The sequence below is a fragment of the Drosophila willistoni genome (genome assembly GCF_018902025.1).
Source record: "Drosophila willistoni isolate 14030-0811.24 chromosome 2R unlocalized genomic scaffold, UCI_dwil_1.1 Seg167, whole genome shotgun sequence".
Classification (NCBI taxonomy): Eukaryota; Metazoa; Arthropoda; class Insecta; order Diptera; family Drosophilidae; genus Drosophila; species Drosophila willistoni.
In genome coordinates this window covers 1,592,420-1,610,980 of record NW_025814050.1, presented here as the reverse complement: position 1 = coordinate 1,610,980, position 18,561 = coordinate 1,592,420, and the positions used below count along the sequence as shown (strand labels likewise).

At 37.7% G+C, this 18,561-nt stretch overlaps 2 protein-coding genes across 3 annotated transcripts; one reads left to right on the top strand and one right to left on the bottom strand.

Annotated features, from left to right (window-relative positions):
- Window positions 1-621: 621 nt before the first annotated feature.
- On the top strand, window positions 622-10,860 carry LOC6644000 (neurotrimin). Its single transcript, XM_047010917.1, has 6 exons — window positions 622-709; window positions 8,303-8,546; window positions 9,866-10,227; window positions 10,295-10,576; window positions 10,646-10,720; window positions 10,775-10,860. The coding sequence occupies exons 1-6, from the start codon at window positions 622-624 to the stop codon at window positions 10,858-10,860; spliced, it is 1,137 nt and encodes a 378-aa protein (XP_046866873.1).
- A 172-nt stretch (window positions 10,861-11,032) lies between these two features.
- Window positions 11,033-18,051, bottom strand: LOC6644361 (5'-deoxynucleotidase HDDC2). 2 transcript variants are annotated; one of them, XM_002066494.4, is made up of 4 exons: window positions 17,751-18,051; window positions 16,018-16,734; window positions 11,848-12,141; window positions 11,033-11,782 (listed from the first exon to the last, which is right to left on the bottom strand). In XM_002066494.4, exons 2-4 carry the CDS (start codon window positions 16,612-16,614, stop codon window positions 11,486-11,488), a joined length of 1,188 nt encoding a protein of 395 aa, XP_002066530.1. In that variant the 5' UTR covers window positions 16,615-16,734; window positions 17,751-18,051; the 3' UTR covers window positions 11,033-11,485. The 2 variants fall into 2 exon arrangements, with proteins under 2 accessions (XP_002066530.1, XP_023032413.1); XM_023176645.2 differs by lacking the exon at window positions 17,751-18,051 and adding an exon at window positions 17,475-17,623.
- Between the last annotated feature and the right edge of the window lie 510 nt (window positions 18,052-18,561).

Sequence of the window (18,561 nt, the reverse complement as noted above, 5' to 3'; positions counted from 1 at the left end):
CAGTGTCACGTGCATATGAAATTGTTACGCTGGGCGCTTTATGAATGAAACATTTACTATTGCATGGCATAGCCCCACTCCCGATTTTCCATTGCCCGAGCCCTGAACCCTACCACCCTGCACACCTGCCAGCTGGCAGTTGCTAGAGGGCCGGCATGTGTCTCCTTGTTGTCCTCCCACCTCCCGGCATCTCCAGTTCCACCTCCATTTCCACCCACAGCTCCACTTGGCTGCCCGCCGCAAGACACATGCGCAGCGACTCGATTCACATTCACATTCACATTCGCCTGGCAGCAGAGCAGCATTTGAATTTTGAATATGAATTTTGACACTTGATTATCAGCGCGCCACGTTCGCAGTTCGCGGCCAGTTTCACATCGGTTCAGACGTCCTTCTTCCTTTTCCACAGGGCCCTTTCGCAAAGAAAGACGAAAACGAAGCGAAAAGAGAAACTTTTCACAGTCAAAAGCGAAATAACATAAATCCGCGTTAGTGCAAACGGAAATTCTTCGACTGGTATAGTGAAAGCAAAAGAAACTTTCACACATTCCCCTCCCTCCGTGTGTCCCTCCGATGCAGTTAATGTTTAAGTCAGTGCTCGAAGTGTGTCTCGAGAAGAATATGAGAAAAGCCTTTTTTCTCCATATTCCACTGATTCTAGTGCAATGTGTGTGGCTGGGAAGGGCAAGTTTTGCGGAATTGAACAATTGTAAGTGCCAAGAGTGGAACTCAAGAGAAACTACTTTTCCACTTTGGACTCTTGGATGTTTTACCAAATATATTCGATTTTCAATCTATAATCATTTCCCAAAGAATTTTCTTTATTTTTTGAAACTGACAATTATACGTTGATAAAAAGATATATTAATTGGAACAATTCAAATCTATTGAGATTTAATATTTCTGTTATTTCCATCAAAATTCAAAATCAACTTTTGTAACATTTTTGTAAGTTTACCATTTTTTTAAAGGTTTAAAGTTCAAGATTGTTACGAATTGGTATAGTTGGGTTTCTTACTGTGTCCAAATATCTCAAATATTTCTCTATAAATCAGTCAATGTCAATCAGAAACCGACTAATCCAAAATAACTTTCCTCTAGTCCATAGTAAAAAAAAACATCTGATTGAAATGAGGGCGCTATTTTGGAAAGTGTTTCCCCTCCTAGAGAGACAATTGAACAATCACAAACCATTTCAGCTAGTTCATAATTTAAAACTGTCTTTGCCATAGAACAGCAGGTTGCCTTGGCGCAGTGTCTCCCTTTCTGGATGAACTTGAAACGGAAAGTGAATGTCCTGTCTGTCGGTTAGTCACTCCAACTTTAACTCCAACTCTTGCAGTCAGCATTGGTCTGTCCTTCTGTCTGTCTGTCAGTCTGCAATTTTGGGCAAATGCAATGTGAAACGAAACATTTCAGCACGCAATGTCTGACAAAGGGGGAAAAAATTAAACGAACCCCTGCAGTTGTTGGCCCCTCACCATCAATTGGATAGAATCTACGCAAAGTGCAATAGGATGTCGTTGGAAAAACAACAGTGAATGAAAAAATGTCTCCCTGCCGCTTTTGTCCTTCTGACTGCGGGGGACTCCCATCTCCCACCACCCCCTTCAGACCCTCAGCCCCTCTGCAGTATGCAGTCTCTTACCAACTTCTTATCGCCAACTGCTGCGAGCCTGCCAATATATTTGTTTACTTTTTCTTGCATTTGGCACATTTGATTTAAGTAACGACTTTTGATACATTTATCAGACATTTTTGCCAGTAAAAATTATTATTTTGGTTCGTGTTGTTTTTTTTTCGTTCTCCCTTTTTTTACGGCCGGTTTTACTTCCCCCTAGCCAGCCAGCGGAAGTTGTCCGTCGTTGTCGGTTCAGTTCTATTCTACAGAGGGTTCCTTTTTGTCTTTTTTTCCATTTTGTTTGGCTCCATTCTTATGTTGTTGGCCGCAGTTTATTCACTTAGACACTCGTTGGACTTCCGCTTGTTAACGCCGTTTATTTTTGTTTTTGCTGTTTTTTTTTTTGGCGCTTTTTGGTGGATATTTTTGCACGTTAAATGTAGTCAATTAGCTGAACGCTTTAGTAACTTGTTTTACGGGCTGATTTTCAACATGTTTCAGGGCGATACGATTAAAGTTGAACGAAAATAAGCAGAAATATTACTCAACCGTAAGAAAAGCTAAGAAAAAAATCACAGTCGACATTTAAGTTATTGAAAACTGGGAACAGAGACCAAATCAAAATTGTTATCATTTAAAGCAGGTTTTTTATACCATACACCCATAGGGTGAAATGGTGTATTAAAACCATGTACATATGTACATACAGGCAGAAGGAAGCATTTCCTATAAAGTATATATAGTCTTGGTCAGCATCTACAGCCGAGTCGATCTAGCCATGTCCGTCCGTCCGTCTATCCGTATAAAAACTAGAGACACCATATTTGGTATGTATATTTGCTTAGTAAATGCGCTTTTTTTTGTATGTGTAAAGATAATGACACGCCCCTTTACGCTTTTGAAAAAACTCGATTAACTCCCGTAATTTTCTACCTTAAATTTGATATTAATATCCAGCAATGATCTAAATCGGACAAAAAATAGCCAAGTTATAATATTATATGCGTATAAACGTTTTTCAATAAGGCTAGAGATGACCGTTGCGGCGTGGCGGCGCTAGTGTGCTCATATGCTTGGGTGAGCTGGATACTGAAATATGCCTGTAAAAAGCATGTGAACAGAATATTTTTATAATAATTTGTTATTATACTGGTGTATGGTACACCTAAGTCAGCGAGATGACTTACTTACTTCATTAATTACTTCGAAAATTGATAAAGAGAGATAATATCGATATTAGTATTGCAAGCCGCAATTTTTGGAGTCGGTGATTTTTATAATATTGCTTCATCTTGCTTATTTTACTTCATGTTACTACCACAAATCTCGGGAAATGAGGTTTCTGATTGTATGACACTTGATGTATGCTCTGAAATCCTCAGACTCTATCAATCTTGCCATTCGTGTTTATATATATTGGAATAAATGGATATTAATTTTGATATTTTTTAAATTTTTTTAAATTCCTTAGAAAACTGGAAAAGATGTGTAAGGATATTAAAGATAACAAATGTTAAAAATGTTTTTTCCCCAAAAAGTTAAAATTATATATAATTCTCATTTTTTAAGCATATTGAATGAGTCTTTTGGCAGTCATCTATACCATCACTTCAAGGAGTATTTGCCTCTTTTGAAGGAAAAGTGAAAATGTTGAGTAATACGAGTTTTCATTTTTCCCGGGCACCGTCAACACCTCATACTAGGAGACATTATAGATAATGATCCCAATACACAGCAGAGCATTAAATTTGTGGCTCGATTGTGAACCAAATATTCACCTTCAAAAATTGTTGAAATATGTATATGTACATATGTGTGTGTGTGTGTTACAGCCTACTATTTTAAAATATACAAATATTTTTAAGAGGATAGATACTTCATGTTTATTGTGGATTAAACAGTGGGAGTAAGAGTATGCAGTCGAGACAAAATTAAAGGTTCTAGCGATGCAGATGGAAGTATGGTTTGATTGCCCTGTTGGCTCTCAACGTTAATGCCAGGAATTCGTTTTCTTCATTGTGCACTGCAATTGAAGAATAGATGAATGAAATTTTCAAAGAGGACAGCTGCCCTTGATATGGTCACATATTTGTGTAACTACCTCCAAACTAACTACCTCTTTGTGTACCTGAAAGAGATTGACACTTAATTGGTGTGGAGTAAGAAGTATGAGTCTGTTATCTTCTAGAACGGCAGAGAAAAAATAGGTGTACAATTTTCCGTATATATGTATATGTAGTTGAGATTCTCAACTAGTTTCAGCACTCAAAATATAATAGCTATAGCTTATGCTGGAAAAATATTATTTTGGTGGTATAAATAAACTTCCTTTTAAAATTGAGCTTTATCTGTTAATTGGGATATATGTTCGCTTTCAGGTTCCATCACCTTTATAATAAACTAGTGTTATGAGTGAATAAACCAAATTGAACGACTTTCTTCTTGAGTGAAGATGTGATTTCCTCATCGAAATAAGTCGTTAGCCCAACACTGTAATATTTATCCGGATATTACCGTAAATGGTATTATTTGAGCTGTCATACCAGGCGTATACGTTATTGCGGACTAAAGTGTGGGATTCCGAAGGCATAGACTGCCGTTACTCTAAATAAGCCACTGATTCACACATTTACTCATTTCTTTATTTAGTCTCTTCTTTCTTAGTCTGTCTGAAAGTTTTCTGCAAATCTTATTATCATTTTCAATATATTATCTAGTTGATCTGATTAAACATTGTGAGACCCTTCATTCGAAAATTATCCATAAACTAGGAAGCTGGTTTTGTTTTGTTTGTTGAAATAAATATAATATCATATAACAGGATGGACCATGGTGGGTCTAATTTTATGTTGGCATATTCAGATAGCATATCAATATATAAAAACTACTTTAATTTAGTGAATATTGCTAAACTATTAAATTATTTGAGCAACACATTTTCATTTATCTTTCTTTACTCTTAGTCTGATACGTGGTGTATTTAGGACAGATATCTGCAGAAATAATATGGTTTTTTTTTAAATAAAAAATTGTTTATTTTGAAAAAATGTTAGTTCTCTTTTGTTACGTATACTTGATAGTTTGATAATCTCTAATGGATAGATGTTTTTTTTTCTTAACAAGTGAGTTTGGCTGAGGTTAGGATTACAAGCTAAATGCTAAGACTAAGAAGACTGAAATCCAAAAATACCTATTTAATAGTTACCGTTATCTCTCTTTTACACATATTTAGGCATATTTGCTCCTTCTCTTATGAAGCTCTGTTTAATTGTTCAGTCAACTCATGAATCAGAAACTCGAATCGAATTACACTAGTTTACTCTAGCAAGCTTACTCTATGTTACAAAGCTACATTAACTAAATATAGCAAAACCCAACACCAAAAGTAAACCTTCGATTTGAAGACATATCTACAATTACCTGAAGTCGACGAACTGAATGGTGAATTTTTTATTTTTCTTAAGGACAGATAAGATATTCGCGAAAAGCTAGATTCTACTCAAATATTCCTATGTATCTTGTAAACTGAATACAGTTCATGTGCCAAAAAATGGACAGTAATCGAGCCACATGCATGTAGGAGAAAAATATACACTTACAAATCAATTCCACAGAAGGATTTCATTTCAAATGTAGGCAAAAATAATTGTTATTTACTAATCAATGAATAGGGATTACAGGAGAACGAAAATAAAGCAATCTTCATTTGTTCAACTCGAAATATGAACTGATTTTATTTACCAAGTATTGAGTTTATACAAGTTAGCACTCACGTCTCTCCAAGATACGCCGACTCCTACAGAACAAGTAGAACCATGTCCTTCACCCCGAGCGACTATGATGCAGCAAGACGAAATACCAATACATACCAGAAACCGGTGAATGAGTTCCGGGTAGTATACCCGTACATTAGTACTTAAGTACATTGTGACCCATTTCAATCCACACTATTCACTTCCTATACCTATTGAAAGCCCTTTAATGCTTGACCCAATACTAACTTCCTATCACCTAGCATAAGCACTTTTCTATTCACCTCTGTAATCAACCCGTTTCTGCTGACTTCACCGGCAGAGCGATCTAATGTCAACATCGGCCACAGTACGATCAATAGGAGTTGATCAGCCCTCTTGAGGTATATTTAAGGCCCCGATCTCTGGAAGAGTGTCTGCCTTATTTTAGTCTTAGTCTGTCCTCGGAACCAAAAGTAAATTCATGTCATTAACAAACGAATTATAACGTTAAATCGAAGCTTCTTTGTAATTAGTTTTATGGTAAAGTAGTGGTTAAAGAAAGAGTCTTGTGTGTCATCTCCCATGTGTATCCGAAGGATCAAGGTAATGCCACTGTATGAGTATGAGTCTAGTCCTTGCTCGGGAGCCAGTTACGAGTCTATCATAGGTGTCTCCCCGACTAGACTCATACTTAAGACTCTTAACTTACATATATGAAATCTTCGAATCTAGGAGGAGACAATTGTTCTTAAAAAATACTTATTCTAATGACCAACATCCGTATGAACATGTTAATCTCGGAGAGTATAAGAGCTAGACTCACAAAATTTCGTATGTGTTCAAGTTTAAATGTTCAAATTTTTGACACGCCCCCGCAAATTGAATAAAACTAACGATTTTCTCGAAAGACTAACAAAGCTAGAATCACCAAATTTGATACGTAGTATGCGTGCAGATTATTGATACTTACCATTTTTGTCACGCCTACTTTCGCCACCAGAATCTAAATAAAACAGATTGCCTAACCAAATTCAGAACACTAATGAGCCCTATTAATATCTATCAACCTACCAAATTTTATTTAAACCGGACTAGAAACATTGAAAATATACGAATAAACGAGTTTTACTAGGCGGTCTATAAGGGCGGAGTTGGCCGTAGGCTAGTGGCGGCGCTAAAGTGCTCGTGTGTTTTTGTGAGGGTGAGCGAGATAGCATATGCATTGTTGGTCAAAATTTAAACTATTTTTTCACCTGGTGAAAATGACGGACGACTTACTTACTTCATTTTCTTCATACCTCAATTTGGCTTTGTTGTAGCTACTTATTTCATGTCGGTTTCGAAAATATATAGTATCCTTTGAATGTTGTCATCTCCGAGGCATTCTTTCTTTCCAGGAATAAAAAAAATGGAAATAGATTAATTCGTCCTTTTTTTCTACTAAAGAAAACCTTAGTCGAACCGGCAAAACATTTATTGGCCAATCAAGCGACAACTAAAAGGCAGCCACAAACAAAGGTTAACCGCGAATTTTGCATAACTTGCCAGACACACACGATACCTGAAATGGTATATATGCACATACGTACATACATACATATACATATATGTGGGTACTATTCATTCTACTTATGGTTGTATGAGTATGTTGGGTAAATAGAAAAATACATTTCGAAAAACTTGTCCCTTTTTTGTTTGGAATGTTTCAATATGCAAACATGCAATAGCCAAATTGCAATAGCAACGGCCACAAGACGAGGCGCCTAGGCATAGGGAAGGGAGGATGGAAGAAAAGTACCAGAACCCAAACATAATCGCAAATTACAGGCTATATGGCAGGGCATCGTCATAGGTTCCCCCCGGCCCACAATTTCGATGCCCCATAGCAATCACCGAGGAGGGCAAACAAAAAGCAGCTGGGAGTGACCCTGCCTACTTTTTCTTTTGCAATTTTCCAGGTATTAGGCCCTCGTACCCTCCCTCCACTCGCTGTCTTTCACGCTTTCCCTCTCTATTAAAATTTGCATTTGCATTTTTTGTCGGTTTATTATTTGGTCATAATTGTAATTTACGTATTTGCTGTGTGAGGCGTCGGCGAGCCGCAAAATCATACTACTTGTTAGGCATGTGATGTGATTTCCTTCAATGGTTTTCCATTTCTTTTTTTTTTTTTGCTCGGTTTTAAGTGAGGTCTGTGTGCGGTTGTTTTCGCTCTTTCGGTGGTTAGTTTTGCCTTGGCGAACTGTCGAACACCCAAAGAAGGACAAGAAGCAAATGTGCTTTGTGGTCGAGCCTTTGTAACGAGTTCCAGTCAATTTTCCAGCAAACTAAAATTATCAGTTTGCCTTCCGAGGTAGATGAACTTTACCAAACCACAGCAGAATGTGAATATTTTCTTAGAATTTCAAGTGGGCATTTTTCCGACCTTTTCCTTATCAGTTTTCTCTTCACGCCAATGCGTTTTCATCTGTCCCATTCGCTGGCATTCGGTTTGAGCTGTTAATTTTCTTAATTGTTGGATTATTCGCTACTTAATGTTCACACCACAAAATTTATGAGCCTTACAAATATCGCCTAAACAGCTTCTCCGGCTTATAATTTATATAATTTTTAAGAGGCATCTGGCGTTTTGTAGGCCGTTGACATTTTGCAGACGACAGAGTAGAAAAAGGAAGAAATACAATTATGATTATTCTTATAATTGTGGATTAGAAAATTGAAATGACAGCAGAAAAAACGGAAACAAGCAATGCGAACTTAAAAATAAAATTTAATTTAATTAATTCCCCCAAGAGTATGAAACAAATGCCAGCATCTAGCATTTGCCAGACCGAATGACCCTCCATCCCCTGAACCGTAACCCTCGCACACCTCATTCATTCGCTTACTCTCCATTTAACACTCTAATGATGGCAGCTGCAAATGTCACTTTCCGTCTCGCTTCCAGCGGATCCCAAATTCAGTGGCCCCATCAACAATGTTACGATTCCTGTGGGACGCGACGCTCTGCTCACTTGTCTCGTCCATGACCTCGTTAGCTTCAAGGTGGCCTGGCTGCGGGTGGATACCCAGACGATTCTGAGCATACATAACCATGTCATCACAAAAAATCATCGAATCGGCATCTCCCATACGGAACACCGGATATGGCAGCTGCGAATTCGAGATGTACAGGAATCGGATCGTGGATGGTTAGTATCCTCGAACAGAAAAGGTCACTTATCCAATGAACTAATGTTGAAAATGAAGAAAAAACGAATTGGAATGAATCTGATTCATTGCCAGTGCTTTTTTCAAACTAATCTAAAATTATGTATTTTCAAATTATTTATTATTCAAGTGGGTAAGTTGGCTCCCTCTCAAAATATATATAGGGCTTAACGTGGCAGAACTAAAGTTTTGGATTCCATATCTGCTAAAGTATTTTTAGGTTATTTTTATACCCAGCCTTGCCGTCTGATTCCTCCTCCCTTGGAAAAAAAAACTCTGTTCCAGTAACGATCGGTCGAAATCAAGCAAGAAATCGTTATATCCAATCGAGAAACGCGTATTAAAAAAAATAAGAATTGTGGATAGGCGTATATGTACATATCGATAATTGATCTATACTAAAAAACAAACTTTTAAAATCAGGTATATAATTTAGTACAAAACACCGTGTCCTGAATGGAGTCTGAAGTTTCAAATTTCTGCAAAGTCCAGATACAGTGAATGCTCCCGTGGGTGGACAGCCACGGTTCCAGCATTTTTAATGCTGTTAAAAAATAATTTAGTTCGTGTCCGCGTCCGACCCTGGTATCGTCCAGCTTTTGTATGGAAATCATGCTATAACTTTTGGGGCTGTACAATTCGTCCAGCTGCGTGAGATGTCCTTCTGAGAGAGCTTTCCACAACTAAAGCGTCCACAATTTGGTTCAAAAAGAATGAATATTCATACAGATATATAAGGCAAAATTAAAATATCCGACTTAAATTTGGCACAGCTTGTGCGACATCTTCCACATGGCCGGCCTTTTGGTTCCATTTATACAAGAAATTAGTTGTTGTGCGTAGATAAACAAAGCAAAAGCTAAAATTATTATTATTTAATTTATCTCCAATGTTCACAACAGTCATTTAAATCTAAAATCAATGGGCCAGGCTGAAAAAACCATTTAAGCATTCTGCCAACATTAAAAATTTTGTTAGCCAAAAAGGGTATTTTTGACCAAGTACACCTGTCAAAGCAAGGGAAAGTCCACTCTTCAGCGAGTTACTTGGGAGAGGAGAAAACAAGAATATCAAACCGTCATAAATTCGTGGCCACTACTGTATATATTGTACCTAGATCTAAAAATGATGGCTACGATCAGCCTTAAAAACTTAACCAGTTAATTAGACCAAGCAGACAAGATTTCACAGATCTCTAAAATTTCAAGTAATGGTAAATTTTTCGGACTTTGTCGTTAACTTGGCCTTTATCTCTTTCCTGGTGCAAATGAAAGTCGATTTGTTGTCGTTCTTATTCTAGGTACATGTGCCAAATTAACACAGATCCCATGAAAAGTCAAATGGGCTATTTAGACGTTGTTGTACCACCTGACATTGTGGACTACCAGACCAGCCAAGATGTGGTTCGGGCCAGCGGTCAAAATGTCACGTTAACCTGCTCAGCCACGGGCGTTCCCGTGCCCACCATCACCTGGCGACGCGAGGAGAACGCTCCACTCTGGCTGGTCCAGGAGAGCGCCCAGGAACGCCAGATCTACAGCATAGAGGGCCAGAATTTAACCCTATGGCAGCTCACCCGTGCCCATATGGGGGCGTATCTCTGCATTGCCTCCAATGGAGTACCCCCGACAGTGAGCAAGCGTGTCATGTTGGTTGTGAACTGTGAGTAAAACGGCAGAAAACTGGTGAGAACGAGTAAATCCTGAATGTTTATTTAACCCACACCCAGTCAAACCCACTATCTGGACTCGATATGATACCATCTATGTGGGACTGGGCCAAAAACTGATCCTGGAGTGCATAACAGAGGCTCAACCGACCTCTGTAAACTTTTGGATCAAGGATAAGGAACTGATACAGGGCGGTTCCTACGAATCAGTCAGTGTGGATCATGTCTATCGCATTATAATGCGGATAACTTTGCGTCCCGTGACCAAGCACGATTTCGGCGAATACAAATGTATATCGAAGAATGCTTTAGGCGAAACTGAACGCACTATAACAGTACACCGTAAGTAGAATCAATCGAAACGAAATATACTATATGAACAATAAAACATAACAATTTTCTCATCTGTAGACAAAGCCAAGAAGCATGTCCAGCATTCGCATCAGACTTCCTCCTCGCGCGACAATCAATTTATCGTCATTGAAGGTGTGCCTTGTCTAATTCCATTGAATATTGATAATCATTTAATTTCTTTTACAGAATATATATCGAATACTGCTGGATTTGCGTTCCATTATAATTGTGTGCTAATTTTTTGTTTGGTCAATAAAATTTTATGTTTTTGAACAAGTAATAGACCCGATTGTATGAACTTATTGCAGTAAATCATTAAAAGGCCTTTTTTTTTTGTCTTTTTGGTCACTTTTTCGTTTTGAAAAGTGGATTTTATATATATATCATTATATATGTATATATGACCTAATTTACACCAGTTTGAATTAAGAGAAATCAAAAACATTTTGACTATTACAACAATATTTGTTTCGCAATCTAAAATAAAATTGTTCTAATTATAGGACAAGATTTACAACAATTAAAATTAACTACATTTGTTACACCTTTTGTTTCTTTGTTGTTTTTTTTTTGTTTTTGTTTACGTCGCTTTTCGTTTATGTACAATTGATAAATTTGTTGAAATTTGAATTTAGCTACTTTTTGCTTAACTAAGGAGACAGGTATTAAAAGTTAAAAGTGTTTGTTTTGGTTTTCCAAATAAATTAAAATGATAAATGTTAGTAGATCTAACTATGAGCGTGTGTCGAGGTAGGCTTAACAATCTGTTAGTTGCTTGTGGCTTATAAATTAAGAGTGTGTATGTGTGTGTGTGTGTTTTTATGGGTCTGCGTCTACGTGAAGATGTGTCCGTGTTTTAACCTAGATCTTTTAGCTTAGCGTTTGTAGAATCTATGCTCAACTGGAGCTGGTGCCATTGATCAACTTTGTCGTCGTCTCCATGCTGGGCACTTCAATCGAGGGCGGTGGAGTTGCACCCTTGGCCTTGGCCAACACATCGCGCTGCTCATAGATTTCGTTGACCAATTTCTTAACAAACGGATGATTGAATTTCCCCTCCGTTGAATCGAAGAATTCCTGATGCTTCAGCAGGCAATTGTCTCGTTTCTCATACTCAAATGCCTGCATAACCATATCCAAACGATCCAAATCTTTAACAAATTTTGATTCAGGGCTCTGTCCATGCTCATATTCCTGCAAAAAAAAAAACAAATTTTTAAACATTTGTTTGTATATTTTTCGAATCTTGATTGACTAACCTCGAATAGCTCCATTATTCGCTTGCCACGCGGCTCGATCAACTTGCATATGTCCTCCATGGCTTTGAACTCCATGGCTCGCTTCTCATCTTTGGATACTCCACAGAATGGAGTTATATCGCCCACCAGACTCTCGGCCAGATCGTGAACCAGGGCCAGTTCCATGCAGCGTATCTGGTTCAGTCCCTCGCTGCCGTCCAGAAGAAAAGTGAGCATGCTCATGCGATACATGTGGCCAGAGATAGATTCGCAGTCACTTACATCGCGTAATACCCAGCCCGTGCGTTTGGTGTGCTGAAAGAAAGAAATTTAATACCAATTAGTTAATGAAATGTAAACGACTACGACATTACATCATTAGGCCTGGAAGAGTATTAGAAGGGGCATAAGAAAGTAGTATAAAAAAAACGGAACCGGAACAGCATATACATAAATCAGTTTTGCTTGTATTCTAAATTTATTATATAGAACACTTATTTGCCTCTTTCTTTTCTTCCTAAAATAAAGAAATCATTGACGACGTGACGCCGCGGTTATTGCCAGTCCGGAGCGCATTTATAGGCAAAATGTATATATCTGTATATATGTATGTATGTACATTCATATGTCTTATATCAAGGCCTTAGGCCTTGGACCTTCAACTTAAACCCAACCCAACGAGGTCAGTGTAGTTCGCAGTTTGTTTCTTACGTTATTTGATCAATAACTAATGTTATTTATAGACAGAGACGACTTTGCAACCTTTTTCTGTTTTGCTTCCTATTCAAATTATTTGAGTTTTCTTTAGTTGGCTTTAATTAAATTGCAAATGTGTGGGTGGGAGGTGCACGAGTGAGATAATTATCACATGTGTCTTATCTCACTCAGCTGAAATAGAGTAAACAAACCAAAAAAGAAAAGTCACGTATTAATCATGGAGTTTAGCCGCCTTATCGCCCTTAGTATTGCAGACAACAGAAGAGAACTACCCAAAAGCAAAGCAAACAAAAATATCCATAATGATATCTTTAATAATGGTAATAACATGTCTCTATAGGGAGCAGCCACAAATGAGATAAATATACAACTAAATTATTGATTCATAACAATATCATTTGTCTAATTTAGCCATTCTTTATTACTATATTAATGCAGTGTCTACTGATAGTCGACTACACTAGTTAAATTTCCAGAGAACTGAATCGAATCAAACACGTAACCACAATCGATATGAACATATATATAGGGATTATTATACCCTTGCAGAGGGTATTATAAAATTGGTCAGATGTTTGTAACGCACAGAAGGAGACGTTTCCGACCCCATAAAGTATATATATTCTTGATCAGCATGAGAAGCTAAGTCGATATAGCCATGTCCGTCTGTCCGTCTGACCGTCTGTCCGTCGGTGCGTACGCGTTTTACTCAGCCATCTTAAGAGCTATCGGGATGAAATTTTTTTTGGGAGCTTTTTTTTACCCGGGTGAGATAAAGTATGAAAATCTTTGGGATCGGACCACTATATCATATAGCTCTAGAAGAAACATTTTTGCAAAAATTGGAGTATCCCCATGAAATTTACCAATATGATAGTAATAGATATAAAATCTCAGATCCCAAAATTTGAATCTGATCCGATAAATAGAACACAAGTTACGGTCAATATAAATCGGTTCAAACGCTGCCGGCAGCGCTGCTTGCTGCCTACTACTGCCATCATCAAATCAACAGAGCACACGCATACACACACAGACGCAACGCTACATGAACTGTATGTGTATGCGTGCCGTGCTTTGCTTAGAAAATGATGGAAGAAGAAAAACTTGTGGTAAAAAGAGAAATAATATTTTGTTTGTGTATTGATGAATTGAGTTGCAGGGAAAGAAATTTCAAAAAGGAAAAATATTATTGCCAAGTATACTGCAAGGGTATATAAACTTCGGCATAGCCGAAGTTAGCTTCTTTGATATTTTTTTTAATTTCTATTTGGTTCGAAATCAATAATTACCAATAATCTTGACAAATCTTTATCAAGTTTGGAGGAGTTTCAAGTCAATCAAATGTTATATGGAAATAAAAATGCGATTGAGCGGATCAAGATTCAAGATTATATATCATTCATATGATTCTGCTTAGATCACTAACGAATTTTCTGTCTTTTTTTGAAGGCCAAGATCAAAGTCACGAGTGGCAATTCATTTTGCCTGATTTTCTACGTCGACTCGCTCTATATGTTAAAGTATACCTATTTGCTTATACTATATACCATAAATTTTTATATATTGTTTTCTAGCATCGTTTGCCAAAACGGCCATTGTGAAAATATTTTGTAGATTTGAAAATTCTGTTGCCTGTTGCACGTCAATGCTGACGGTTGCAAATGCTTTAGGAGAATTGTTTTACCCCGCAAACGTTCGATGGACAAAGGGTATATTAGCATAAAGATCTGTAGTTTCCAAATGTCACTTAGATGGGTAGAGAAAGAGAGAGTTCGATTTGTAAAAAACTGCAGGGCATCATGCAGTCGAGACCTCAATTGGGTTGATTTCCTTTTCATTTCACGTGAGACTTATAGAACTTTGCTTTCATTGTTGTTATCTTTAAGCAAAAAGTCAATCGATTATACAACTCAAAAAGCAAGTATGAAAGAGAAACGAGCTCAACGTTCAATTGAAATTGCAGTTCGCTTTCGAATGCTCAAATTACACACAACTTGCGATACGATAAGGCAGGCAATGGATCTCTAGTCCCGAGTCCCGGGTATTAGGCGTCTTAAGGGCCCCCCTTTGCCGCATACCCCCTGCTCAATACAACGTCATTTCCAATTATGCTGATTAGATAGGAAATTGAATACAAACATTTGCACGAGCGGGGAAAGTACTGGAAAAATTAATTTTCTACTGTTTGCCTACCCAGTTATTGTAGTTTAAACTTTGTCCTCGATGCAAATAAATATTTAAAATTTAAAGAAGCATTTGCTAATTTAAATCCGTATTATATGTATGTTGAAAAGGCAAATAAATAAATAAATAAACACAGTGGGTATATAAAAACAAATTCAAATAAAAAGCAAAACAAATCTGCATTGTATTTTTGGCATCGGTCTCTATACACCATTATATCAGAGAGAGCAAGCGAGGTTGTGCCTGAGCAAAGTATTATACAATATTTGTACATATGTAAAAATAGAGATAAACAAATAGAGGCAACGATATATAGGTATTTTATATATCAAGTTCTGTGCTTTCTATATCAATGCGAAATATGTACAACATTTGCATTTGTTATAACTTTCAGTTTTTGTTTATTTTTTCTTTGTTGTCTTCTGTCAAGGGCAAACAGAATTTGACTAAATGTCGACGTATTATCCAGGTGAGAGGGCTAGCCCAGAAGTTTTTGAAAACGAATCCATTGAAATTAAGTAAACTATTAACTTGAAATCAAACCTATTCAAGGTGCCTTTCAACAAACCAGTTAAAGAAATTTTAATTGCAGTGATTAATCACACTCATTATCAAAAACTTTCTTTGTTCCAAACTCTTGCTCTTTAGAACTTAACAAACGTCAATAAGTTATCGCCGATTTAAATTGGAAACAAGAGAAAAAAGGCAATCCTTCATGATGACAGTAAAAATGTCTCGAACCATCCACAAACAATTAGTTTATGAGAACAGAGTACATGTTTTGAATGGGATTTCTGTTGGTATAGCTAAACCAAGATAGAAGAAATGAAACGGCTTTTGAGAAAACACTTTTACTTTGGGAGATTTCTAGACCAACAATGCGAAAGCAATGTGTGAACTAATAAGTTAAATAATGCATTGCATAATTTCATACGTGACAAAGCTATACTCATTAGTCTACTTTCCGTTTGACTGATTTTTCGCACATATTCACCCAACTGACAGACTTATGGCCAAGGCCAAGGCAAACGAAATACCTACATATACAAGGAGCGAGTTTGTTTAATTCTTAGATACTGGGCAAATCTATAAAAATATGACTTCAGCAATGTATAATCTGAATGTCACGCGATGTCGCGCCAATAAATGAATCATGGAAATCAAAACACTAAACACTCGCACTCGTTGGGGTTGCTTTTCGGTTGGAAAATCGATGCCAGTTAGAGACTGGGCGGGCAAAGCGAATTGGAGGGGGGAACTGGTTTTGTTATATGTATGTACTCGTACCTTTAAATTACCGATGAGCTCCATGAATTGTACAATCTCGGCTAGACCCGTATTGAAGCACGGCTTTTTGCCAGTGCCAGTGCCAGGGGAGGAAGCCTCCGCCGTAGATTCCTCATGACAGGAAGCCACTGTCTTGCCATTGCCAGAGCCATTGGCCTTTCCCTCGGCAACTTCATCAGACTTGATGGCCTGCAGGGGCTCCGCTGCTAGTGAGGACATGGCGAATTTTGTGGATGTATGTTGCTGTTGCTGCTGCTGCTGACTCGGCGACGATTTTGCCAGATGATGGACTTGAGTGTGTATAAAACGCCTTATAAATTTCACGCTCTGCGCCGACTCCGACTCGACCAATTTGCCGCAACCGTTCCCACACAAAGTCAAATTGTGACTGACGACGCCGTCGCTGAAGTTTGGCTCGCTCACCGCTGCCGCTTGACTAGATGACGATGATGATGATGATGGTGACGATGACGTCAGGCTGTTACTGATTTGCCTAAGGAACTTGTAGAGATCGCCGCTGGTTGCGCTGCCATTGCTGGCGCTGCTGCTACCCACGCCACTGGCAGACGCTTTGATCAGTTGCTGCAATGAGTACATAGCCGGGAGAGAGTCAGAGAGAGAAAGAGCGAGAGATCTTTTTGGTGCCTGTGTCGGGTAGAGCTACAAATTGTAGCTGCCAGTTGTTAAACACGTGACGAGTGTGTGTTGACCAGCTTTCTATGTGTGCGAGAAAGAGAGAGTACATACATATTATTCATTTTGATACCCTGTAAACATAGAGTGTAGGGTATATTATGGTTCTGAAAATCTATGAAAACATTTATAGACATCTGATTTAGTGTGCAGACTATAAGGGGTAAAAAACTATAAACTTTATATTTTCCAACTCGACATTTTATTGAACATCTACAGATGAAGATTCAATAGGACAACAATTAAGTCCTTGTATCGATACTTAATTAATTCAGTATACTTGACGCCTATTTAATTGTTCTTATCGCATCTAATTCATTCATTATTAGAATGGCAATTGTTTAAGAGTGTTTCTTAGGTTTGAAAACCACTGTCAGGGAATCTAAAACTGTGTTCTTAGTTGACTCAACTTGTAAGGCAAAATAATAATTAGCAAGTCTGGCGGAATTAACACCATTTGACTTCCTTTTTTCTGACCTCCACGGTTTGACATGCACTGTCCGAATTTAATTTACGCAATGTTTCTTTTGAACATAATTGATTTAAAATTGTATTATTGCTTAATTGATTGTTCAAAGTGCACAAGCAATTATAAAATTAACAACAAATTCTTATCAGTTGTCGTCGCGCTTCCCAGACATTTGTTTATATAGCCTACATATTATTCGTCCACAATACATATACATAGACACAATGTGTGCCCACACACACGTACATACACACACACATACATAGTTCTAGCGTTGAACTCGGGCTAAGACTACCTTGACACAACTCGATTTTCGAATAGTTCCGTTATTTGTAGGAAGTCGGTCGATGCCGATTCACTTTGACAGGTAACAGACACCTCAAGGTGGTAGCGGGCCGCGGTTAGTGTTGCCTGGCGCGGGGGTGATGGCAGGTAGACACCGTTAGTTTGCTTGGGACAGCTAAACAGAAACTAAAAAAATTTGACAATGGCCCACACGAAAGTTTGTAATTAAAAATATCACCTAAGCTAATATAGACACCCACACTCGCACACAAACATATACACTTACAGCACACGCGCCACCAACAACAACGACGAAAAGAAACAAATGAGAAATTGTTAAAATTTTAACATTTTTTTGCTGTTTCTATGCACTTGCGTCTGTCTATTTGCGTTAGTTTAAATTTAGGAATTACATTTAAATTTCATTGAATTTTCCGTTTATTGCCGCCCGCCCCGCGCAGCAACAATGTTGCCCGCGTAATTGTTATTAACTTTTTATTTCACTAGTGTCGCCGCAATTGCACAACAAAAGTAAGTCGAGTTAATATAAATGCAAAAACCTCGGCGTTTCATTTTAAACGATACCTCCCCCACCACCAACACATCGATAGTATCGATTTTTTTTTCATCGCTGGAAAATGCATCGAGTGGTGCGACTATCGATGGATTCCCAGCTCTATCTCTACGCTCCGTTCGATGCGAACTTGTGCGGTCGACTCATCGGTTCGACGTTGGCAACATAGCATATATTGCGTTCGATGTTCGACTCCAAGGTTTGATCGAGTTGCGAGCCCCCCTTGCAGTGGCGCCGTCAAACATATTTGAAATGAAATATATCAAAAATTAATTTAAACTGATTCATTACATTTAATTTCATTTTTAAATTTCCAACTAACAAGGGTAATATGATGATTGATTTAGAATTGTCATCATTATTTAAAGATTTTTTAAATGTGTAAATTTCTCCAAATAAAAAAGAACCCAAAAAATAACTAGTTCTCTAAGAATTTATTAAAAATAAGTCCCCAACAGACGGAAAGATCTCAAAAAGGTGCATTTATTTCCATGAAAAGATCTAATAAATATTCCCGTTTAGT

Coding starts and splice junctions, on each gene's coding strand:
- LOC6644000 (XM_047010917.1), top strand. CDS start 622: ATGAGAAAAGCCTTTTTTCTCCATATTCCACTGATTCTAGTGCAATGT. Junction 8,547..9,865: donor CAGGAATCGGATCGTGGATG/GTTAGTATCCTC, acceptor TTCTTATTCTAG/GTACATGTGCCAAATTAACA. Junction 10,721..10,774: donor TCAATTTATCGTCATTGAAG/GTGTGCCTTGTC, acceptor TTTCTTTTACAG/AATATATATCGAATACTGCT.
- LOC6644361 (XM_002066494.4), bottom strand. CDS start 16,614: ATGTACTCATTGCAGCAACTGATCAAAGCGTCTGCCAGTGGCGTGGGT. Junction 12,142..16,017: donor AGCTCATCGGTAATTTAAAG/GTACGAGTACAT, acceptor TCTTTCTTTCAG/CACACCAAACGCACGGGCTG. Junction 11,783..11,847: donor GAATAATGGAGCTATTCGAG/GTTAGTCAATCA, acceptor TTTTTTTTGCAG/GAATATGAGCATGGACAGAG.